This window comes from Otolemur garnettii, unplaced genomic scaffold (genome assembly GCF_000181295.1).
Source record: "Otolemur garnettii isolate 467f Iridium unplaced genomic scaffold, OtoGar3 scaffold00051, whole genome shotgun sequence".
NCBI classification, from domain to species: Eukaryota; Metazoa; Chordata; class Mammalia; order Primates; family Galagidae; genus Otolemur; species Otolemur garnettii.
In genome coordinates, this window is record NW_003852446.1 from 4,871,757 (window position 1) to 4,897,797 (window position 26,041).

A 26,041-nucleotide genomic window follows, 5' to 3' on the forward strand; every position below is an offset into this window, starting at 1 on the left:
TCACTTGAAATATAACATGACCCTCAATTAGAAATGTGGATAACAATGTGTGTTGCTAGTACTAGCAACACCTGAGACCTTGTCAATACTAGAAGTCAGTTTTTCATATCACATTAGTTCCTACAGAGATCTCAAAATGACTTTTATACCCATCACTATTCCAAAATTATGACAGTTTTTAAAAAACTGCTGCTTAATATTATTTAAGATATTAAAGCAGCACATAGATTACATACAACTTTAAAAATATTTTAATAACTATATTTTGATATAACAAGTTGCCTTTGTAACCTTTTGTATTTAAGCATTTTGAAACATTCTGAGAGAGGGTCTACAGGCTTCTCCAGACTGACAAAGCTAAGAATCCCCACTCACAATTCTTAGATGCTTCACATAGAATGTCCTAATTACAGCCCTGAAATATTAGTTCCTTTAGCGGGCTTCCAATACAAAGCTCTCCATGAGACTGAGCACAGTGGCTCATGCCTGTAATCCTAGCATTCTGGGAGGCTGAGGTGGATGGATTGCTTGAGCTCAGGAATTCAAGACCAGCCTGAGCCAGAGTGAGAACCCATCTCTAAAAATAGCTGGGCATTGTGGCAGGCGCCTGTAGTCCCAACTACTTGGGAGGCTGACATGAGAGAATCACTTGAGCCCAAGGGTTTGAGGTTGCTGTGAGCTATGACGATGCCATGGCAATCAATTCCAAGGCAACAGAGTGAGACTCTGTCACAAACAAACAAACAACAACAACAACAAAGTTCTCCATGATAACAGTGCAGTCCTCATCTATAAATAGCTGCTTGGATTCTTTAAGATAGCCCAGGAAAGCAAAGCATGTCAGGACCTCAACCCATTTGTCATTAGGTTCAATCATGGCCACTAACTAAGGCTGCCTAGGTTTTGCTCCTTAGCTGGCTCCTCTGATAGCTTCCCATGCAAGGCAGCCAAAGGTCTAAGGAGGCCCGGATGGACACACAAGCCATGGGGCCTCATTACACCAGCACTTATTTATGGCTAGCAGCAGGTGGCAAAGTTGATCAATAGCAGCACAGGTTTCTAAATGAATTCCTTGGAGCAAATACGATATGTACCTGACTTCATAATGAGACTTTCGCTTGACCTTCCAGAAAATTTTTTATAATGATACAAACATTTAATCAGTCCAACAAATGGCCTAGTCAGAAGGGAAAAAAAAAAAAGCATCTAGGGCAGATGGAAGACGGTCTAATACTATTCAAGATGAACTGATTTTTAAAGAATACACAACTTGATCGCTGGCAGAATGTGGTACTTTGGAGCTTGTATCTTGTAATGCAAGTGGGCTGCAAATTCTTAGTGAAAACCAAAACTGAAAACACACAGGAGATTGTTCTCAAGAAAATTTAGGGAGCAAAGGAACAAACATAGAGCAAGAACTTTTAAAAAATTATTTAATGTGACCATGTATGACAAAGTCAATTCATTAAAGGAGGAATTCTACTTTGGGGAGAAATTAACTCCCCCTAAAATGATTATGAGGTTTAAGCTTAACAGATAACAATTCTTTGCCTACCCAGTTAGGGAAGAATTTTAAAAATCAGGACCCATGCCTTGGCCATGAAAGTGCAATTTTTTGTCTTAAGATCATTGCGAATAGCATTCTACAATGCTACTTTATTGTAATTAGCTGGTCCTAAGAGAAACAAATATACAGAAACTGCATGACAATTTCATCAAAACAATCAGACTACTGAGCCACTTAAAGGTAAATGAAGCCCTCCCCGCTGGAAACTGCTAACCAAGCTCTTGTGATAGTTGATCTACTTTGTTTAAACAACTGCATGGCCATCATAAAGTCACAGAATTACTTCAGAGCTGGCACAAAACTCAGAAGTCACCTCCTTGATTGTCTCCTTTTATGGAAGAAACCAAGATTCAGCACAGTTAACCAACTGGCCTACAGATGACCATAGAGCCAGACAAATCTCAGGCCTTCTACCCCCTTCCCTAGATTCTTGCCACTAATTTCCACTTCAGCTGAACTCTGAAATACTCTTAAAGCTGTACAAAATTGCCGATCCAAACAAAAGGATCAATAGTAAATTTTACAGTATGTGAATTATGTCTCCATTTAAAGAAAATAGATGGGTGTCACGGATATCCAAGACTTTTTCCGTTGGTGGGAGAATTAAATATTGACAATTTGGTTCCAACATTGGCCCTGTGAAATTTGACATCACCCTTGTGATATTCAAGTGGTACAAAGAAAAGGTTCATGGGTTCTGGGGTATTCCACTTAAGAGAACAAACAAGAGCAAGACTGAGGCACGGAGGGGAAAAAAGGACAGAAAGACTTTCATCGAGAACTTGAGATGAGTAGAAATAAAAGATGATACACAAATGAATATGCAAAGGGCAGAGGTTTTTACACGATTCACGTTCTGTGTGTAAAATAAAATTCTCCCTCGATTACGGGATGTAACCTCTCGTTTGAGGTTGAGTCTCTGCTAATCAATGTGGTAGAAATCTTGATTTTGAAGTCAGAAAACCCAAAGAATATAGAAAGGGGAAAATAAATTTAAGTGTCCTTCCCTCAAGGTGTTCCTAAACAACTCTATCCTCTCCGATCATTTTGAATCCCAAGCTATAGCAAACTGAAGAATTGAGGAAGGCAAGAGAAAAAGAGCAGGAGAAATTCTGTTACCCTGAACTCAAGGCCTAAACACCCTCATAAGCCAGAGGGAAGACTTCCAATATTGAAGAAAATGCTTCCAGTATTGCCAATGGCTGTTTCTCAAAGAAGTTCCAATTTATTGGGATTATGAAGACAACCATTTTAATAGGAACAATGAGTTTCTTTTAAATCTCATTGACTTTCCAGAAAAAAAATAATCAACTAGTTCAACAGTAAAGAACCAGATTCGTTTTTAATAACATGTTTTTTAATAAGGTTTTTTTTTTTTTTTTTTTAAATAATGTGCTCCTAGCTTGGAAATTGAACTCCGCTTTTAAAAAACAGGTGAACCCTGGCTTTTGGGCATGATAAATGAAAATAAGGCCCAGTGTACTTCTAACAATCCCTTTGGCAAATATTGGGTGGATCACCTCATTTTCTCTTAGTAATTCTCCCGGGGGACCGGGAAGGTGCATATCTCCGTGTTTCCTCTATGACAAGGCTATGGATAACTTTCAGGTAACCACCCACTAATCCAAAGAAAAAAATTACCTCTGTGCTTTTTGGCCTTGTAGATGCATTACTTAGTCTTGAGTAAATACAACATATTTCTAAAATGAAATTATATTAATGTGGTAGACACTCAGGCATGCTGCTTATAGCCCCCCCTTTAAGAAAGGATGTGTTGGGCGGCACCTGTGGCTCAAGGAGTACGGCCCCAGCCCCATATGCCAAAGGTGGTGGGTTCAAACCCAGCCCTGGCCAAAAACTGCAAAAAAAAAAAAAAAAAAAAAAAAGGATGTGTTGTCCCAGTTGCTGGGAGCTCCGAAGCTATCAGCCCCTCAGTTGCAGAGAGCATCTCACCCAATGTAACACCCTTTCTAATGATGGATGGGTGTAGGAACATAAAGACCAGGCCATCTCATTCTAACTTAGGACAACTTAGAAAGGCCATTCCAGCTCTAGACACCCCACCACGGGTCAGCCTAAGCTGACACTGAGCCTGCATCCCAGCTCCATTTCTCCCTCTACTCAGTCCTGCTTCATTTGCTCCCCCTCCCTAGCATCAATCCCAAGGCTACGCCTTAGAGTTTGCTTCCAGGGTAAATCAACTTCCAAAATAAGCCGTAAGGTTGATGGTATGGCCATTTATTGCTAAGGAAAATGAAAACAAATGAAGTTACAGAATATCTATGGACTATGTACACTAGACTATGTATACCAGGAAGTTCCAGGGTTGGTTGTATTTTCACTCTTGATTTCATAAAAGTTTACACATGTTGAAAGTGCTATTTTTATCATTTCTAAAGCAGCAAAAAGATACCATAAAAATTAAAATGGATGAAAATAATATAGGAAAAGAATTATTTTTTTCATTAAATCATAACTGTGTTCCTTAATGCATTTATGGGGTATAATGTGCTGATTTTATATGCAATTTGGAATGCTTACATCAAACTGGTTAACATAGCCTTCACCTCACTTACTTGTTAAGATAGTTATTATCTATGGTGCATATTGCAAGGGTGCATGTCAAATCTTTTTTTTTTTATTCTTTTTTTTATTTAGTCATTTGTACATAGATCATGAATACATTTATGCCATTATGGGATTTCAATGTGTTGATTATTTGTACAAAGTGGAGTGCTTACATCCTACTGATCAACATAGACTTCACCTCATTTACCCAATTACAGCATTAAGACATTTGTGTTCTACACCTGATAGATCCAACTTGTACTTGCAATATGCTCCATAGGTGTGGTCCCCCTACTAACCCTCCATCGACCCACCCCCCTCCCTTCCCTCCTTCATCCTAGGCTATAGTTGTGTTTTATTTTTCACATGCAAATGTGAGTGATTATAAATTGGTTTCACAGTAGTACTGAGTACACTGGATTTTTTTTTCCATTCCTGAGATACTTTACTAAGAAGAATATTTTCCAGCTCCATCCATGTAAACATAAAAGAGGTAAAGTCTCCATTTTTTTAATGCTGCATAGTATTCCATGGTATACATATACCACAATTTATTAATCCATCATGGGTTGATGGGCACTTGGTCTTCTTCCATGACTTGGCAATTATGAATTGAGCTGCAATGAACAATATGGTGCAAATATCTTTATTGCCAAATGATTTTCGGTCCTTTGGATATACACCTAGAAGAGGAATTACAGGATCAAACGGCAGGTCTACAGTTAGATCCCTGAGTGTTCTCCAAACTTCCTTCCAAAAGGAACGTACTAGCTTGCATTCCCACCAGCAGTGCAGAAGTGTTCCCTTTTCTCCACATCCATGCCAACATCTGAAGTTTTGGGATTTGTGATGTGGGCTACTCTTACTGGAGTTAGATGGTATCTCAAAGTGGTTTTGGTTTGCATTTCTCTGATGATTAAAGATAATGAGCCTTTTTTCATGTGTCTGTAGACCATGTGCCTGTCTTCTTCAGAGAAGCTTCTGTTCATGTTTCTTGCCCACAATGAAATGGGATCACTTGTTCTTCTCTTATTAATAAGTTTGAGTTCTCTGTGGATTCTGGTTATTAGACCTTTGTCAGAAATAGAACTTGCAAAAATTCTCTCCCATTCTGAGCGCTATCTATTTGCTTTACTTAGTGTGTTCAAAAGAAGTAATTTTTATGGAACTCTGACCAAAAACTAAATTACATTTTTAACTCAAATAGTGAGCCATGCAGTAAAATGCAGCAAATGTTAAAAAGAGTTTTGTGAGTTATTTCTTTCAAAAGTCAATCCTGAAAAGGAAATTAAGTAAACAATTCCACTTTCAAGAGCATCTAAAAGCATAAAATATCCAGGCATAAGCTTAACCAAGGAGATGAAAGACTAGTACATTGCAAACCACAAAACACTGCTGAAAGAAAGTAAAGACCTAAATAAACACAAAAACATCCCACATTCATGGACTGGAAGACTTAATATTGTTAAGATGTCAAAACCACTCAAAGCAATCTACAGATACAATGCAATCCCTATCAACATTTAATGCCCCCCCCCTTATTATTGCAGAAGTGAAAAATCTGTCCTCAAATTTATATGGAACTACAAGGGGTCCCAAATGGCCAAAACAATGTTGAAAAAGAACAAAGTTGAAGGACTCAAGACTTCCCAATTTCAAAAATTACTACAAGCTATAATGATCAAAACAGTGTGGTACTGGCATAAGATTAGACAAACAGAGTAGATCAATGGAATGGACTTGAGAGTCCAGAAATCAATCCTTATATATGAGGTTGGACAATTAAATTCATAGACTCATCCTTGAAAAAGTGCTACATACTTCATTGCTGAATATCACTGCTGTTACGTTTGAAGTACTCCCCTTGGGAAGCTATGCACCAAAGCCAATGCCTAGTCCACCGTTCAAAGCAACTTTGGAACTCTTTTTTTAATTATTAAATCATAGCTGTGTACATTAATGCAGTCATGGGGTACAGTGTGCTGTTTTATATACAATTTGAAATACTTTCATCAAACTGGTTAACATAGCCTTCATGGCATCCTCTTAGTTATTGTGTTAAGACATTTATATTCTACATTTAGAAAGATTTACATGTACCCTTGTAAGATGAACCATAGGTGTGGTCCCACCAAAAACCCTCCCTCCACTCATCCTCCCCCCTCTCCTTTCCTCCCTCTTGGAACTCTTTCTGGAATGGCCAGAGCTGTCATTGCATGAGGCCTGACAATTAAGTGTGCAAACTCATCCTAGAAAAAGTGCTTTGAAGGGTGGATTAGGCACCCGAGTTGGCACATAGCTTCCCAAGAGAAGTAGTTAAATGGTGACCATGGAGATAGGTGATATTCAGCAGTAAAGTATGTAGCACCTTTTCTGGGATGAGTTCATGAATTTAATTGTCCAATTTCTTATATAATCAGTTGATTTTGACAAGGGTGCTAGTGGAGATAAGATAATCTTTTTAAGAAATGGTGCTGGGACAAATGGATATCCTCATGTGGAAGAATGAACTTGGACATCTACCTCACCCCAAACACAAAAATCAACTCAAAATGGATCAGAGACTTAAACATAAGAGCAAACACTAGAAACCTTTTACACGAAACCGTAAGAGTAATACTTTGTGACCTTGAGTTAGGCTAAGAGTTCATAAACACAACATGAAAAAAACATGATCTATAAAAGAAAAGGTTGATAAAGCCTCTGATAAGGGCCTTCATTCCAGGATAAAGAACTCTTACAACTCCTTATTTAAAAGTGGGCAAAAGAGCTGAATAGACATTTCACCAAAGAAGATTACAAATGGCTAATAAGATCAAAAGATGCTCAACATGATCAGTCACCAGGGAAATACAAATGAAAACCACACTGAATTGTCTCTTCATATTCACTAGAATAGCTGTAATAAAAAGACAGACTATACCAAGAATTGGTAAAGGTGTGAAGAAACTGGACCTCTCATTGCTGGTGGAAATGTAAAATTGTACAGCTACTTCACTTTAAAATTATCTTGGCAGTCTCTTAAGAAGTTAAAGGTATATATATTCACCCTGAGATTTAACAATGCCATTCCTAGGTATATATCGAAGAGGAATTTGCACTCGAATGTTCATAGTGGCATTATTCATAATAGCCAAGAAGTGGACATCGTCCAATAGTCTATGTCTACCAACTGGAAGATGGATAGAATGTGGAAGATCCATACAGCAGAATACCATTCAGCAATAAAAAGGAAATAACTACTGATCCATGGTAGATGAAGTTCACAGACATCATGCTAAGGGAAGGAAACCAGGCACTTAAGACGACATACTGTATGGGTCCATTCATATGAAAAAAGTTCTGAAAAGGCAACTGTATGACATAAAACAGATTCCTAGGCACTTGGGGCTAGGGGTGGGAACAGGATTATCTGCAAATAAGGACTTTGCAGGATGATGGAAATGCTCTAAAACTAGGTTGTTGCATACAACCTACAATTGGATGCACGACTCTATAATTTATTAAAAGTCATTAAGCCAAGCACAGTGGCTCATGCCTATAATCCCAGAACTTTGGGGAGGGTAAGGCCTCAAGATTGTTCGAGGCTAGGAGTTTGAGACCAGCTTGAGCAACACAGTGAGACCTCCCATCCCTATAAAAAATAGAAAAATTATCCAGGCATGGTAGTACATGGTAGTCTTAGCTACTTGGGAGGCTGAGGCAGGAGGATTCCTGAAGCCCCGGAGTTTGAGGCTTCAGTAAGCTATGATGGCATCACTGCACTCAAGCCTGGGTGTCAGAGCAAGATCCCGTCTCAGGAAAAAAGTCATTGAAGTGTGTGTGCTTAAAATAGTTGAATGAGTTATACCTAAATAAAGCATTTTAAATAAACAAAACCAGAACACAAGAACATGAGCATCATCTGTAAGAGGTGAATATAAAAGGTGATATCACATTTCTAGAGAGCAAAGGAGCCCCAAATGGCTATGAGTGGTCCACTCGGGAGCGGAAGAGATCAGCTTTTCATCCTTCACAACCCTGCAAAGGAATGGCCCCCAGAAATGGAGACAAGCATTTTCACTCCTCTGACAAGTGAAGCCGAATTCAATGTCATCGGGCACAATTCTGGAAACAAACGACTCCCTGAAGTCAGATCTGAAAACATTTTAGCTTTCAAATGTTCACAAATCACTTTGACCATCTGGCTGCATATTTAGAGTATGGTCTTTCATATGGGCCCGTGACCCACAGGACTGTATAGCTCATGACTATGACTACACTGTGTTAATATTTCTAGAAAGTTCACAAACCCACAATTACACCAGATTCTCTCTCAGAATCTCTGGAGTCATAAAATCCAGGCCTCCGACTCCAGTGTTACCCTAATCCCCATGTAGGGGACAAGCAAGCAAGCTCTCCTTAGAGTCACTTGATTTACTTTGACACTCTATTTTAACGTTTAATCACCATTAGTTGCAAGATGTCCGTTCTGTTGATCTAAACCACTTTTCTGTCTGCCCTACATCCATCCCATCTGGAGTGGAAAAAGTAACGGTCTCTTTACTTTCAGAAAGGAGACGACACTTGGAGATAACCACTAATGCTACCTCTCCCTGTTTCTTTCTCTTCAGCCTTTCCTCTTTGGTGCTATTTTCTAATCCTCAAGTCACTTGGGATCCTTTCTGTTATTATTCCGAATGCTTTAAATGTTCACGCCTTGCCAAGAATGGCAACCAATACTGATCACCAAATGCCACTATGATGCCAAATACAGCAGAGAGATTAGTTGCCAAATCCTTTAGAAAAAGATTATTCCTAATAAAACAAACTGATAAAACACCTTGGGAGAATGTGTCAAGGTATGCTTAGAATTACTAAGAATGACAAGGAATTCCTGGGTGTTTAGACGGAAGACGTGCTGGGAGGGTGGGTGTACAGTGCAGTTGTAACAGAATAACATTAAGTCTCCTGGAGGACAGAGTATTTCTCAGTGCCCACACACTCAACGTCCAGGAATGGAAAAAAAAAATGAGTTGTCATCCTTGCTCCTTGCCCTAATGTAACTTGCTTTCAGGAAATAGTGTTTCCTAGACATTTCTTGGATTAAGTCCAAGTTGCACCCTTTTGCTTATGCAACAAATGCGGAACCACAGAGGTTGGAGGCTGGAAGGTATCTACAAGCTAAACAACCAAGTTCAACATATTTCAGTATCTTGCTGAGGATACCGAGGCCTAGGTGGGTGGAGAGATTTAGAGCAGGGCTGCAGCTACAGCAGCACCTCAGGCCAGTCTCCTTTGGCTGCTCCCCCATTTCTCCACAAAGGGGTCATTATAAAAACCCCACGATATAGAAAGAACAGGAAAGACTCCCAGAAGTGGATAACATCAGTTTGTAAATGGGACAAAGTAAAGTTAGACATTGTCCTATTGCTTTTCCAAGAGTGACTTGAAACCATCTTGATGCCTCCTTTTACGGGTCTGCTTGTTAAATCCATGTTCCAACAGCAATTCCATAAACTACACCACTTGCTTGCTTTCTAGAACTTCCACATCCGGTGAGGAGATCTGTCAGGGTCCTAGGGAAGATGAGGCCTCTCCAAACTACAGGTTGGGGCCTTCTGTGGAGGGATGAAGTCACACAAACTCTTGCTCCGCTAGGGAGGGCTTCATCCCCTGGGCCCTTTTCTTCCCCCTCTTCTACAAACTCCAATTGGAATAGGAAGAGAGTTGGTAGATCCAGTGAGAAGGAGGTTGAGGCCCAAAAGAAAGGAACCAAGGACCTGTCCTGAGTCTAGGTCATGGTTTCTCAAACCACAATGCCATAGGTAGGAGGGATGGGCAGCCAGCTTGGGGGGCATTCAAGGGCCCAGGATAACCTTGGCACCATTTCTGAGGACAATGATCTTAATTGAAATGGTTTTAGGGTGGCAGTTTCATTGCAATATTCAAACCAACATGGCAAGAAAACTAAATAACTGCAGGAACTTGTAAGCCAAATCAGGAGACTTTAATACATAAACAGGACAGAAGGAATTCCACCCTACTTCTTTCCAGCCCATGGCAGGGAACTCCAGGCTAGCCCCCTTCTTAACTGAAGTACAAGTTCAAACTCCTCTCCTGTTAGCGAAACTCTGGTTGGGAAGCACGGGAGTTACTGGCTCCAGCAAAAAGATTCTTGCTGGTTGATAGAACACTGACCCAACTCAGAAGGAGACATACAGATGGTTCCAGCACAATGCCCTAGTGAATAACAAAGAACATGCACTTTCATGCCTGGCCTTGTCTTCTGCCTCACACTTTAAATGGCTGAGTGGGACCTGGGCTAACTGGAAGGTTGAAGGGTAGGGGCTTTCCAGTTGACTTCCTTGAAAACATAACCGATGGGCACAATTACGAATCACCTTGCTACCTGTGTGATTTGGGGGCATTTTATGAATGTATATAACAAGGCTAAAAATCTGAAAATGTAATACTTACTATGTTTTTTTGAATTACCATATCCTGAAAAGAAAAAGAAAAGATGAATATGGATTTTTTTCAAGAGTTAATCTCCATAAGCATTAGCCAGCAACCGTCCAGAACTTACCTTAGAGGAAGAATTAGTCAATTGAAACTTCCCCCTAAAAAAGCTTCACATAGAATGAACCTCTGAGAAGCGTAACATTCATATTCCAAGGAAGATTGATCACAACTGCTTAGCTTTGGAACTGTTAGGGGCACTTCTGCTTATAAGGATTTTCCCAGAACAGTGCCAATGATTTTGCCTAAAAGACTTTGAGATTCAAGTTCAGTGCTCTGCATCTCACCTTCCCAGAAGTGCCTGGGAAGTGATGTGCTCTCTCCTCAGGTCTGGAACTATTTCTTTATTTTTTTTTAATTCTATATTACTTTATTTTCAACACTTTTGTTCCTTTGTAATGACATTTAGTTTAAAATACAAACATATTGTGCAGACATTCAAAATATTTTCTTTCTTTATATCTTTATGGGCTTTGTTATTATATTTATTTTTTATTTTTTTATTAAGTCATATATACGTAGATCATGAATAAATTTATGCCTTTGAGGGATTCAATGTGCTGATTATTTGTACAAATTGGAGTGCTTACATCCTACTAATTAACGTAGCTTTCACAACTATAGCCCAGGATGAAGGACAGATGGGGAGAAGGATGGGGAGGGGGGTAGTTGGATAGAGCGAGGGTTAATGGTGGGACCACACCTATGAAGCATATTTTGCAAAGATAGAAGTCAAATCTATCAAGTATTGAACACAAATATCTTAACACTGTGATTAAGTAAATGAGGTGGAACTATTTCTTGAATAGATCAACGCCAAGGCCACATATAGAAGGGGTAGTACTGGGAAGATTCCTACACCCCACTAGAAAGGTCTAGGAATGTTCAAATTCAATGACGACAATTTAAGTCAGTTAACTTAGCATGATAGTTATGTAACCCTTGACTGTATCATTTATGCACTAAAAACCAACATTTCTAGAAAAAACATAATTAAACAGTTTCCCCATAAAACATGTTTTATACATTCTGGAGATTTCTATTTTCTGATAACAAGTGCAGGTTGCTTATTCTGGGGTCAGATATAACTGACTACCCATTTCCATTTTAGGAAATATTTTTCCATGTCATTAAAAATTAAAGCTTATTGGGGCAGTGCCTGTGGCTCAAAAGGGTAGGATGCCGGCCCCATATGCCGGAGGTGACGGGTTCAAACCCAGCCCCGGCCAAAAAAATAAAAAATTAAAGCTGATTTAGGCCATAGGACTTTGCTAAGGCATAGGAGAGGGGGAAAAAATGTATTGAATTGGAAAAAGATACATTCTAACTTCATATTTCTCACTGCCATACAGGTTAGTAATCTATACTCTTATATTTTCTAAATTCTAAATATTTCTAAGCATAACTACGTTAGTGGAAGTATCTAACATAATTTAGATTGGTTTATAGTCTTTGGGAAACTGTAAAGTACACTAATAAAAACCATTTCTTCGGCCCGGCGCCTGTGGCTCAAGCGGCTAAGGCGCCAACCACATACACCTAAGGTGGCGGGTTCGAATCCCCAGCCCGGGCCCACCAAACAACAATGATGGCTGCAACCAAAAAATAGCCGGGTGTTGTGGCGGGCGCCTGTGGTCCCAGCTACTTGGGAGGCTGAGGCAGGAGACTTGCTTGAGCCCAGGAGTTGGAGGTTGCTGTGAGCGTGATGCCATGACACTCTACCCAGGGGGACAGCTTGAGGCTCTGTCTCAAAACAAAAACAAAAACAAAAAAAAAACTCGTATCTTCTTTTACCGTCATGAGTGACTTCTTAAAACACAGTACTGTGCTATTACGACAGAGTACACGTCTGTGTGAAGTGTATGCAATGTTTAATCCACACTGCTTACATATCTGAAGCAGGTGGTATTTCTACCAGGAAGTAATCTCAAATTATTACAGAACCCAGAAAACCTGGTTAATATTAAATCTCAAGGAACACAAACAAATATGTCCAACTTTGGCATCGGACTGTACCACTATATAATTAGCAATTTTCAATCCTAAGGGAGCTGAAGTTTTAGAAACGATATTTGTGAAGACTAACTCTCTAAAACGGTTAGTTCTCAGCCCCTGGATGCACATCTAGGAGGTTTTAAAAAAAAAAAAATCCCCAGGCCTGGGCTCCACCCCCCCGTCCCCCACAGAGATTGTGACATAACCAGTCAGGGGTGTGGCCTGGGTATGGGGATATTTACAAGCTCTCCAAGTGATTCTGAAGTACAGTCAAGGTTGAGAAGAGCTGTTGTAAACAAAACTAGTCCATTATTTCTAAAGTGGTTTAACATAGGCCAGAATTTACTATGATATGCAACAGTAATAATAAATGCCGAATTTTGGAATAACTCACATTAGACATCTGTATTTTATAAATACAAGCATTTTTTAAAGTACTACGTTAGGCAAAACAGCATACGTCAAACTTACACATTCATCTCAGAAATTCTCAATAATTACTGAGTTGTGCAGAAAAACACAAGTTTTCAGTGTTGCTTTGCTTTCAGACTGGGGGAAAATAATAGATTAAATACTAATTGTGTCCATGCTAAGATTTTTTTGCCCATTTTAGTAACTGTTAAATGTCTTTATATCATTACCAGAGTTGAGAACTGATTGTTTATAATGTGTAGGTTTGGGTCAAATTGCCCATAAAGGGATTCAGAGTGATGTGTTTGCTTCAATGGAAAGTAACAGGGCTTTTTGCCCCTGCTTCCCTGATGAGCCTGGAAATGCTCAAGTTGCCTGCAGACACGTGGCTGCAGTACAGATGCTCGTGCAGAGGCCAGGCAGTCATCAGTGTGAACTAGAACCTGTGGTGGGAAGGAAGGAATTGCACAAGCAAGTCTTACTTGTTTTTCTCCAACCTTGTGTGCTACAGCAACATTTCAGCTGGACATACAATTCTGCTTTCCCCAAATGAAGCACGTAGGAAAAGATACTCTCCACCCTTACCTTCAAGGAGAGAGCAGTGTCAGCATCAGTGTCATGATATAGGACCACGTTATTGGCCATGTCAAAGCTTTCACGGACTCCAAGGTGGTAGAAGAGGGAAGGCTGTCTGGAGACATCACTCATGTCCACCACAGCAATATCTGCAATGAACAAGGAGAGGCAGGTGGGAGCAGCTGATCTGTGCCTCTTACCCCACTTGTGGATGATCACCAATATGGCAAGCTATGGCCAGTTGGTATTTCTGCCATCAGCCTTTTAGAAGAAGTAGAAGTGAGCAATGAATCGTAAGAGAAAAGCAGTAAGGATAAAGAAAACCCACAAATCACTTCCTCTCTTCCTTCTTCAAAGTGCTGGGGATATAGCTCCACTTAGAACTTGCCAATGGATTTATTGTTAATGCTACCTTTTGGTTTTGAGACAGAGTCTCACTCTGTCGCCCTGGTTGGGTGCCGTGGCTTCACTGTAGCTCATAGCAACCTCAAACTCTTGGGCTCAAGCGATCTTCCTGCCTGAGCTCCCTCCCTGTAGCTGAGAATACAGGACCTCATCTAATAAGCATAATGAAATGAAAAACCATGCACCCACCATGCAGTCCAAGTCACAGAGCGTTACCTGCACTGTAGGAGCCCCACATGCCCCTCCATGATCACATCTCCCTCCTAGCCAGAGAAAACCTCTATCTTGATCTCTGTATTTATCACTCCCATGCACACGTTTGTGGGTGTACGTGTGCTAAAGATTATTTATGTCCCCTCAAAATTCATGTGTTGGAACCTAACCTCCATATAATGGGAGGTTATTCGTTTATAAGTGTGGAGGCCTTAGGAATGGGATTAGTGCCCTTGTAAAAGAAATCCCATAGACCTGCCCTGTCCCTTCCTCCACGTGAGCACATAGCAAGATGGCCTCATCTATGAACTAGGAAGCAAGCACTCATCAGACACTGAATCTGCTGGCACCTTGATCTTGGACTTCCCAGCCTCCAGAGTTGTGCGTAATAAATTTCTGTTGTTTATAAGCCACACCCCCAGGCTAACGTATTCCATTAGAGCAGTCCACACAGACTAAGGCAATACATACAGGCATACTACATACACTATTTAGGAATTCATATATAAATTCTTTAGTTCTGCATGTCTGTGAACTTTATATAAATAGTATTACACTGTATATATTCTTTGACTTGCTATTTTTCTGCTGTGATTCAACCAATTTGTATGTCTAGATCTAGTTCATGAATTTTCACTTCTATATAGTATTCTGTTATGTGGTTACTAGACCACCATTTCTTTACCCATCCTGTCTATGGGGATTTTATTCATTTTTCCTATATGAAACTGCTACAATAAACATTGTTGTCATAGCTCCTGGTTTACAGGTCATCAACTTGACAATACAAAATGCCCCCTGGAGTCACACCCTGTAGTAGAGATCTGTTGAAGGAGAGGATCACCAGGCACAGTGGCTCACACCTGTAATCCCAGCACTTTGGGAGGATAAGACAGGAGAATCACCTGAGGCTAAGAGTTCGACACCAGCCTGGGCAACAAGTGAGACCTCATCTCTACACAAAAATTTAAAAAATAACTGATGTGTGGCACATACTTGCAGTCCAGCTATTGGGGAGGCTGAGGTGTAAGGATTACTTAAGTCTAGGAGTTAGAGATTACAGTGAGCTATGATCATACCATTTCACTCTAGCCTAGCTGACAGAGACTCTGGAAAAAAACAAATGAACGACAATAACAATAAAAATAACCGGGGAAGCAACTTATTGCATTCATAATGAGCATGTTTAAATCTGCCTAGTAGTACTAGACCCCATTTCAGATGAGATCGGGCACATTCAAGGTGGTATGGCTGTAGATTGGATACCATTTCAAAACTCAAAATAATATAAGAGCTTCCTCGTCATGTGCAGTAGACATATAGGACTGTGGTGTCCAAACTTAGGCTTGCACTGCTAGGACTTATAGGAAATCACTGAAAATCCTGATGAAACAGAACAGAGGCAAGTCAAACAGAGACATGAACAAACAAGATGGCTGGCTCAGCACCTGTAGCTCAATGGTTAGGGCGCCGGCCACAGATACCCAGGTTGGTGGGTTCGAACCCGGCCCAGGCCTGCTAAACAAGGACAACTGCAACAAAAAAATAGCCAGGCATTGTGGCAAGGCGCCTGTAGTCCTAGCTACTTGGGAGGCAGAGGCAAGAGAATCGCTTAAGCCCAAGAGTTTGAGGTTGCTGTGAGCTCTGACACCACGCCCTTTACCAAGGGTGACACAGTGAGACTCTGTCTCAAAACAAAACAAAACAATCCAGCAGACAGAAGCCACATCCACACCAGGCACTGCTGGCTCTATACAGGGACACTGGAGACCCAAGGCCCAGGGCCCCAAGCCCTGGGGTGGGTCTTTTGTTTGCTTATTCATTGATTGCCTGCTATGTACAAACAGGGCACAAGCGCTTTCCTCAAAAGAACCATACAATACCACACAGGTAACAGAGGGAAGAGGACGGCTGGGATCACCATGAGGAAGGCAGAGGTGAGGAAGACACAGTGATAGAGGCACCCCCAGCATGACACCTAACTGGCCCTTGGGCGGAGGGCAATTAGGGAAGGCCTGGAGGAGGTGATGTTGTCTGTGACCTGAGGGGCCTTAAGAGTTAGCAAATTGGGGTGAGGATGAGGGTATGAAAGGAAGGAAAGAATGGTGTAGAAAGAGGGCAGAAAGCGAAAGGGCCAGAGGCAAGACGCAGGGTAAGTGTCAGGACCACTGCACGTAATTTCCTGGGCCCAGAACACCCTTGGAATTGAATGTAGAAGGTTAGTAGGAACCAGGTACTAAAGGGTCAATGGAAAACCTATGGTAGGGGTTTCTGTTTGAACATTTTATTATGGAGAACTCCAAATGTGTATACACAGGAGACAGAAAAGTCTACTGAAACCCGTACACACTTCAACAACTGTCAACTCACAGCCAGCCTTGTTTCATCTCTGCTGCCATCCACACCACCCCCTCCATATTATTTTGAAGTCAGTCCTACCAGATACCATATCATTTTGTCCTCAAATATTTCAGGATCTATCACTAAAAGATGAGAACTAAAAGAATAAAAATAGCCATAGTATCAATGTCCCACCAAAAATATCTTTAAATAATCACAACGCTTTTTAACCCACGCCTCTCATGTTCAAATTCGCCCTTCAGCGGTTACTGCTGATGAAAAGACAAATGCAAACTGAGATCGGTTTTATCTCAAATGGATAATTCTGCTCCCCACAGCCATTTGCTTGGAGTCAGAGTAACACCGCAGCCAAGTAAATTAGACATTCTGCCTACCTGATTGTTCCCTGGACTCTGTCACCCATCCTAATTACAAATTATACATTTCATAGTAACGCTATTAAAAAGTGGCTACGACATAGATGCTAATTTCAAGGCCAGGGTGACTGCTGAAATTAGTAAAGGAAGCAACCAGAAGATGACAAAGGAGAGTAATGGAAATGGGCAGAGGGCAGGGGTGAAGGACAGGGGCCCATTTTCATAGGCAACCCTGGAACCTGGCAAAGTAGCTTGCTGCCAAGGTTAAGTTTTATTCTGGTGTCATAAACTCCTCCCTCCCTTTGCCTTCTCTGCATTCTGTTCTGGGACCCACTGGCATCTTCACCTTTACAAAAAGGCTCCTCTGTGGCTCCATCTAGGGTTGGGAGATAGACTTTTCAGCACTAATTATAACAGGCCAGATTAATACTGCTGCTATAAAAAAAATTCTGAGCAATCCACGTCAACAGGAAACTGCCCCAAATCTAAACTTGAATTTTTTACCTGATATTTGTCACTCAAGCCAGTGGACTGAGTTCACTTGGAAGATTTGAAACAATATCCAACTGGTTTATTTTCAGAGCTGCTAAGATACTTATCTAGCATCCAACTTATAAATGCTAATTGTGATTAAAAAAAAAACAACACTGGCCTGGAATTTGTATTACATACAAAGAATCAAGGTTTTTTGTCTTCCTCAAAGAGGGCACCAATGACCCCAAAGGCTTCATAGCATCGTAAACACTTCCATAGAGGTGTCAGTTGATTTCAGAGCAATATCAGGAGACAGGTAGGGCAAGTACCGGCTTCACCTTGCAGGTGGGGAGATTAGCACAGAGGTTAATACACTTGCCCGATGTCACTCGGCTAGGGCATGAGAAAGTTGGGACTCAAATTCAGTTTTGCTGACCCCAATCCTATGCTCCCAGTGCCCAGATGAGGCTCAATATGTTCCTGATTCAGTTTTTCAAATTGAGCCACCTGGGGGTAAGGCAATTTATATAATCAGGCTAAGTCTTGGGCAAATAGATTACAGATTAAAAAGTAAGAGATGAAATTCAGATTTTCATTCCCAAAGGTACCCTGTGTTCCTAGCAACTGTTACTTTCCAGTTCTAACTGACGTAGGCCAGCCTCAAGGAAAAAGCCTGTATTGTATAAACCACCTGACTTGATCATGAGGCAGGCTCACGCACCCATCTTACCTATCTTGGTTCAAGGAACTTTAAAAAGTGATACTGGGTGAAGGGACATGAACCTATAATCCCAGCTACATAGGAGGCTGAGGTAGAAAGACTGCTTTAGCAGTCTTGAATCCAGCCTGGGCAACATAAAGAGACCCCATCTCTTAAAAAAGAAAAGAAAAGGCTCCTGTTAAAATCTACACGCAGCAGGAAAATGAATTTAAAATCGAAGTACCCTCAAGCTATTTAACGATCAATTACAGTGATCTCAAAATATGCTAGTATGAAATAAGAAAGATGAATGCTGTATAGGATTTTAGTCTGTTAAACACTTTGGAACATTATTTTTGTTAAATGTTTTATAGGTAATAAATAAAACAAATTTTCTAGTGTGGTTTAAAAGTATCTGATTTCCAAAGCAAAGCAATAGTCAGCAAAGTGATCTGATGGTGAATGATGTACCAAACCGTGCCAGCCTTTAAATATATTCTTGATTATCCATAAACCTATCCTACTCCTAGCAGAAAAGGGAAATTATGAACACAAACAAGATTGGTTTTTTGTCTACATGAAAACAGCTAGATTTCTGAATAAGTTACCTGCCAAGGACTTTCATAAAAGAAAAAAAAATCTAATTCAGCTATGGCAACATTGGCCATCTCAAAGCTGCCCCCACCCCCAGAACAAAAAGAAAAAAAGCCCGGACATAAAGTACCTCTCTTAACCCCTATCATAATTTAGATCTTGTTTCATCTACTGCCAGTCATTTCCAAAAATCTTATTTTCCAAAGTCATAAGAAGCCAATCTACCCATTTAGCGTCGGGAGGTCAGCAAGTCCTTACCAAGTGCCATGTTGGGTGGGCACTAGTTGCTTAGAGGCATCAGGTTTAAAGGAGGAGGAAAGAAGGGAAGAGTGGGGGACATTAGGAAACTCTCTGGTCTCCTTTTTGTTTCCCACTTTTGTACAAATGACCAAAAATGTACCTATGAAAAGAAAACTCGATGGAAATCAAACAGGTGGGAAGGGGACACGGGGATGGGTAAATTTATACCTAAGAGGTCCAATGCACACTTTCTGGGTGAAGGGCACACTTATAACTTTGACTTAAAATGTATAAAAGCAAGGTATGTAACCAAAACGTGTGTACTCTTGTAATATTCTGAAATTTAACAAAAAGAACAAAAATAAGTCCTTTTCATAACTACATAACTGAGACGTGTCCACCACCAGTTTCCCCCCAAACTAACATGTCATGTATAAGCCAACTACATTTACTCGCTGAGGTCAATGGCCACTTTGGGCTCAATTTCACACCACTCGCAGTGAAGTACACATATTTGCAATACACAGTAGAGTATAATTTCAACTGCTTTATCTTTTGCACATACATGATATTCTTCCAGCTAACAATGCAGAAAAAGCAGGCAGCGTTACGTGGCCAACTAGGTGGCATTCAGTACTTTACATGGTGGCACTATCATCATCCCCGCCACCACACTTCACAGTTCCAACTCTGGGCTCCCCGCCAGTATGTGAGCACGCCACCTCAATATTGTCATCTTCATCACCTGAAGGTTCCTCTTCAGCTTCCCTCAACCCTTTGGTAAAGGGGTTGCTCTGACATGACTCCGCCACAGATTTTTTGTTGACACGTTCTTAGAAGCCTTTTCTGACCAGTGAATAACAACCCCTTCTTTCAAAAGGTCCATGACCACATCGTTGCGATTGTGAATCAAGCTGCTATAAACATTCTAGTGCAGATGTCCTTGTGGTACTCAGTACTAATCTGAAAGTAGTAGACCAACAACTACAGGCCCACACGAGAGAAAAACACAATCAAATTCCAGAAGGGAGGAGAAGGGATGGAGGAGTTCCCAGCTATCGGGTACAACGTAGGGGTATATGGCACATTTCCTGAGTGAAGGGCTTACCCACAGCTCAGACTTTGGACTTTACCTTACAAACGCAAATAATGTAACCTAATCATATGTGCCTTCGTATTAACCCATAAGAAGAAGAAAGGTCCATGTCATGTGCCACCATCAAGATGTGTGCAATTCTACAGCTGCTGCCACACACTGAAAACCCTGACAAGGGTACTCTGAGCTTTACTGTGATACTGACAAAAATCGTAGGATTTTGTACAGTTATGGGCAGGGTGAAGCAGAGTGGGACAACTAAAGCCTCAGCTTTCTGGCCATGGGACTGACAAGGGAAGCCCCAGTAAACCTAAAAGTACAGTGGAGGTTGTAGAGAGGGAGGAATGTTAGAAAAACCTGTCCCCCCAATTGTTTATGAATTCCTGGGCTCCCCACCCCAAGCTGTGAAAACACGAATCTGACCCCAAATTGCAGACCAAAGACTTTTCAGGTTGGCCACTGGGTGTTGCACACGTGGTTCAGATCCACCCAGCTCTGAAAGGCTTTGAAATCAGAACTGGCACTATGCTTAGCAGTAGCAAAAATAAAAACAAAGAAAACAGACATCCAGTGTCCCTCTAAAAGGGTTTGCTAAAATAAACAATGATGACCCAATGAAGCACTATCCAGACACAAAAGAATAAAGAAGATTCCCATATACTGATTAGGAAATATGCCCAGGCAAAACTTAGTTGAGAAAAGCAAGGCACAGAACAGTACTTCTTTCTGAATAAGAAAGGGACAATAAGAATGTGTATTTATAGTTGCTCTTATTTACATAAAGCAGGAACTTTTTCCATAAAGGGCCAGGTAAATATTTTCAGCTCTTCAGGCCAAATAATCCCTGCCATTGTAGCCTGAAAGTGGCCATAGATGAATGGGGTATGGATGTGTTTCAATAAAACTTTATTTATAAAATAAAGGCAGCTGGCCTAGAGGTTGTAGCTTTCTAGCACCTGACATAAAGCACCACTTAAGGATAAATAAACTAAGAAAAATATATGGAAAATGGCATGGTGGGATGAAAGAAAATCAGATAGATTGGACTCAACCAAAATTAAACACTTTCATGCTTTGAAAGCACCAGAAAGTTAAAATATAACCCATAGAATGTGAAGATCATTTGTGAATCACGTATGTGACAAAGGACTTGTGTCAAGAGTATATAAAGAATCCTGGCACAGTGGCTCATGCCTGTAATCCTACCACTTTGGGAGGCTAAGGTGGGTAGATCATTTGAGCTCAGGAGTTCAAGACCAGCCAGAGCAAGAGTGAGCCCTCCATCTCTACTAAAAATAGAAAAATTAGCCAGGCCTGGTGGCACATGCCTGTACACCCAAGCTACTCGAGAGGCTGAGGCAAGAGGACAATAGGATCACTTGAGCCCAAGAGTTTGAGGTTGTTGTGAGCTAGACACCATAGCACTCTACCCAGGGCCACAGAGTGAGATTCTGTCTCAAGAGAAAAAAAAAAGAATTTTTATGACTCAGTAATCAGACAACTCAACCTAAGAAATAGGCAAAGGATTTGAATAGACATTTCTCCAAAGACAATATACAAATGGCCAATAATCACATGAAAAGATACTCAATATCCTTAGTCATGAGGATAAAGCAAATCCAAACCAGTGAGATTGGGTGGCGCCCGTAGATCAGTGAGTAGGGTGCTGGCCACATATACCAAGGGTGGTAGGTTTGAACCTGGCCCAGGCCTACTGAACAACAATGACAACTGCAACAAAAAAAATAGCCAGGTGGGTGCCTGTAGTCTCAGCTACTTGGGAGGTTGAGGCAAGAGAATCGCTCAAGCCCAGGAGTTGGAGGTTGCTGTGAGCTGTGATGCCACAGCACTCTACCAGGGGTGACATGGTGAGACTCTGTCTCAGAAAAAAAAAAAACGAACAGTGAGATACTGCTTTAAACCCTCTAAGCTGGATATAATAAATACAGACAGACATTAACAAGTGCCAGCAAGGATATGGAGAAACTGGAACGCTTATACACTGCTGGTGGAAACATAAAAATGGTGCCGCTGCTTTGAAAACATTGACAGTTCTGCAAACGGCTAACAAAGTGGAAATAACCCAAATGTCTGTTCATGAATGAATGGATAGACAGAATGTGATCTATACACACAAGAGGTATGCATTCAGCTGTACAAAAGGAATTCTTACACATGCTACAACGCACATGTACCTTGAGAATACTCTGCTTAGTGAAAGAAAACAAACTCAAGACGACAAATACAGGCAGTCCCCAGGCCAAAGATGACCCACTGATGGCTTCCATACTTATGAATGGGCTCCCAAGGCTCCCTAGAAAGACATTTATAATTATTAGAAATTAATAGTTTCTTCCGTGCATGGAAACAAACCCACAAGGTGTAAGTGGCACTCGGGTACAGCACCTTTATGCTGGCCGCTAGTCTCACGCACAGAAAAGCAGCTGACAGGCACGTGAAGAATCAGAAGGTCGGTCTGGAGCTAAGAAAGTTTGAAACCACAGAACGAGCTGAGTCTTTCGTCTCATTGAAGCAGGATTTGCAGAGTTTGAGGAGCAAGAACCTAAAGTTGGGCGGTCACCAGGTGGTTAGCGGGAACATCAGTGGCTACGAGGCTGTTTATGATGGAAAAAGGGGACGCAAACCACCCCCGAAACCTCTCTCTAGAAACCGACTAGAGCAGTGAGCTCCCCTCCTCCAGCGACAGAATCAAAGCCTGATTCTCCAGCACCATCTCCACCATCATCTTCTGATTAACGTCAGCCTCCCTTCTCGCCTCGGAAATGCCCCTTCATTTCTGTACGTAGCATTTTTTTTTTTTTTTGAGACAGAGTTTCAAGCTGTCACCCTGGGTAGAGTGCCACAGCAACATAGCTCACAGGAACTTCAAACTCTTAGGCTCAAGTGATCCTTTTGCCTCAGTTTTTCTATTTTTAGACATGGGGGGTCTTGCTCTTGCTGAGGCTGATCTCGAACCTGTGACCTTCCACCCACCTTGGCCTCCCAGAGTGCTAGGATTACAGGCGTGAGCCAACGCACCAGGCCTAGTACATAGTATTCTTTTTTTGAAATTTCTCCTATCTCCTATCTAAGCTTTTCCTATCAGTTGGTTTTTATGTTCTATTTGTTTAAATTAAAAGAAAGAGCACACTAGTTTCTATCACTTATTATTATAGTACAGGAGTGTATTATTATTACTACAGTATTACGGTGTATCATTACCACATATGTAATATAAACCATTATTAACTGTTCATCAGGGATCCGAGTGACATACAAATCTAACCTAAAGACACTCTTGGGAATATATCTGGCCTGTAAGCTGGGGACTAGCTGAACCATATGATTCCACTTCTGCAGTATCTAGAATAGTTCAATTCATAGACAGAGTAGAATGGTGGTTGCCAGTAGCTGGGAGGAAGGGGAAACAGGGAGATTTTCTTTAATGGGGACCGTGTTTTCATTTTTGAAGATTCTGGAGATTGGTTACACATCAATGTGAATGTACTTAACACTATTGAACTGTACACTTTCAAATGGTTAAAACTGTCAACTTTATGTCATACATTTTTACCATGATACAAAACATTTCAAGTATTAAATATAGTTATCATGTGATCCAGAAAACCCACTCCTAGGTATATACCCAAGAGAAATGCAAACATATGGCCCTATAAAAGCTCAGAACATTATTCACAATAGTCAAAAAGGAGAAATAGCCAAAATACCCATTAGGTCATGAATGGTTCAATGTGGTATACCCATGCAGTGTACCATTATCCAGCAATAAAAAAGGAATAATGTACTTATCTGTGCTACAACCTTGAAAAGGTGCTAAGTGGAAGAAGCCAGCCACAAAAGGCCACCTATTTCACTTAGAGAAATAAGTAAATCCATAGAGACAGAGAAGAGAGGAATGGTTGCCTGGGTCAGAGGGTGGGTGGTTGGAATGAGGAATGGCTGCCAATAGGTACAGAGTTCTTTTGGGGGGTAATGAAAACAATCTGAAATTAGATAGTGGTGATAACTGTCCAACTCTGAATACACTAAAAAAAACAATCACTGAGCTGCAGGTGGTATCTGTGGCTCAAAGGAGTAGGGTGCTGGCCCCATATGCCAGAAGTGGTGGGTTCAAACCCAGCCCCGGCCAAAAACTGCAAAAAAAAAAAAAAAAAAAGGAAAAAAAGATCACTGATTTTTATGTGGGTGAATTATATCTCAATAAAGCTATTTAAAAAGAAATATCCCAATGCTAGAATATTCATAGCAGTACCACTGCTTATAATAGTCTCAAACTAGGAACTACTCAAACGTTCATTAATGGTAGAAAACAGAAATTGTGATATATTCTTATGATGAAATGCTATGTAGAAATGACAAGGAACGATCACCATATTAATACAGAGGAATGCCACAAACATAATGGTGAATGAAAGGAGCCAGATGTCAAAAGGTACAAACTCTATTATTCCATTTATAAAAAGTTAGGCAAAATTAATCCACACTGATGAGAAATCAGGATAGTTGTTACTCCTGGCCAGGAGCAGGGCTAGAAAATGGGAGCAGCCACACTCTGGAGAGCTGTTAGTGTCTGCTTTCTTGATCTGGGTGCTGGGTGTGCAGTGTGTGTAGTTTGTGAAAATTCAGGGCAGTACCGCCCAAGAGTGTATCTTTTATTCAGTGTGTGTGCACGTGTGCACATTAGACCTCAATAAAAAGACAGAATAAAGGGCACAGTTAAAGCAGTATTTGTGCCTTTTCCTCATCAGGAGGCAAGGAATGGAAGTTAGGACGGAACTGCCAACCTAAAAACTTTGGAAACTTTCCTTACACACTGCGGGCGTATAATGAGACCCCACTATGGAATGATTGTCCGAGAGAGGTGAGCCCTGAGTCTTTAAAAAGATAGTATTTTTTACTATATAATCATGCTACTTTTAAATAATGCATACAAAAAACACATAGACACGCTTTTACATGTATTAGATACCTCATAATGGGGTTATAGTTTATTCTCATAAACTAGAGTCGAATTATGGAAGCATTAACTTAATACTTTGTGAAATGCATAAGTTCACACCTTGGCTTTCGGCAATTTATTCTTCCACAAGGTACATCTAATTCTAGAGGTTCTGATATGTTTATTGGTGGGGGCAGAGGGGAGGGACCCGAGGAGGAGATATTTATTGAGCACTTACTGTGTTCAAGGCACTAAGCTTGAATCTCTACATAGAGATCTTTTAAAATGAGGCTCAGAGACATTAAGTTGTCCAGGGTCACATAGCCAATCAACAATAGGGTAGAAATTCAAACTCTGGCCCACAAAGCCAACATCTTTTCTCTTCCACTACTTATATTACGAGGGGCATTTGGACACAATGATAGAAAACATGTTGGCTCAGCGCCTGTAGCTCAGCAGCTAGGGTGCCAGCCACACAAAGTGGAGCTGGCGGGTTTAAACCCGGCCTGGGCCTGACAAACAATGACAACTACAACCAAAAAATAGCCAGGTGTTGTGGCGGGTGTCTGTATTCCCAGCTACTTGGGAGGTTGAGGCAAAAGAATTGCTTAAGCCCGCGGTTCTCAACCTTCCTAATACCGTGGCCTTTTAATGCAGTTCCTGTGGGTTGCGACCCACAGGTTGAGATCCACTAGCTTAAGCCCAAGAGTTTGAGGTTGCTGTGAGCTGTGAAGCCAAGGCACTCTGCTGAGGGTGACAAAGTGAAACTATGTCTCAAAAAAAAAATTGTGCTGGTAAATTTTCTTTATGAGTCTATTTTGGAAGGTTTTGATCAGGAAAGCAGAAAGGCCACCGTTCTGAAAGAGAACCTGAACTTCTTGTCCTTTCTTGGATAACAAGATGACAAAGAGGCAGCCGTGGTCCTGTCATCCAGACTCAAAGGACCTGGAGCACTCAGCCCAGACAACACCAGGCCCCTCCACATTTGTGGAAAGCATCAGGCTCCATTTATCAAATGGCGCCT

The 26,041-nt window shown here is 41.0% G+C and overlaps 1 protein-coding gene across 1 annotated transcript in view; it reads right to left on the reverse strand.

Annotated features, from left to right (window-relative positions):
- Positions 1-26,041, reverse strand: part of MAP3K15 (mitogen-activated protein kinase kinase kinase 15) — a 131,949-nt gene that overhangs the window by 93,513 nt on the left and 12,395 nt on the right. The window contains exons 2-3 of the mRNA XM_003791887.3: positions 13,628-13,767; positions 10,595-10,618 (exon numbers count right to left, since the gene is read on the reverse strand). Of these exons, the coding sequence (XP_003791935.1) occupies positions 10,595-10,618; positions 13,628-13,767 (164 nt within the window). The remainder of the gene's footprint in view (positions 1-10,594; positions 10,619-13,627; positions 13,768-26,041) is intronic.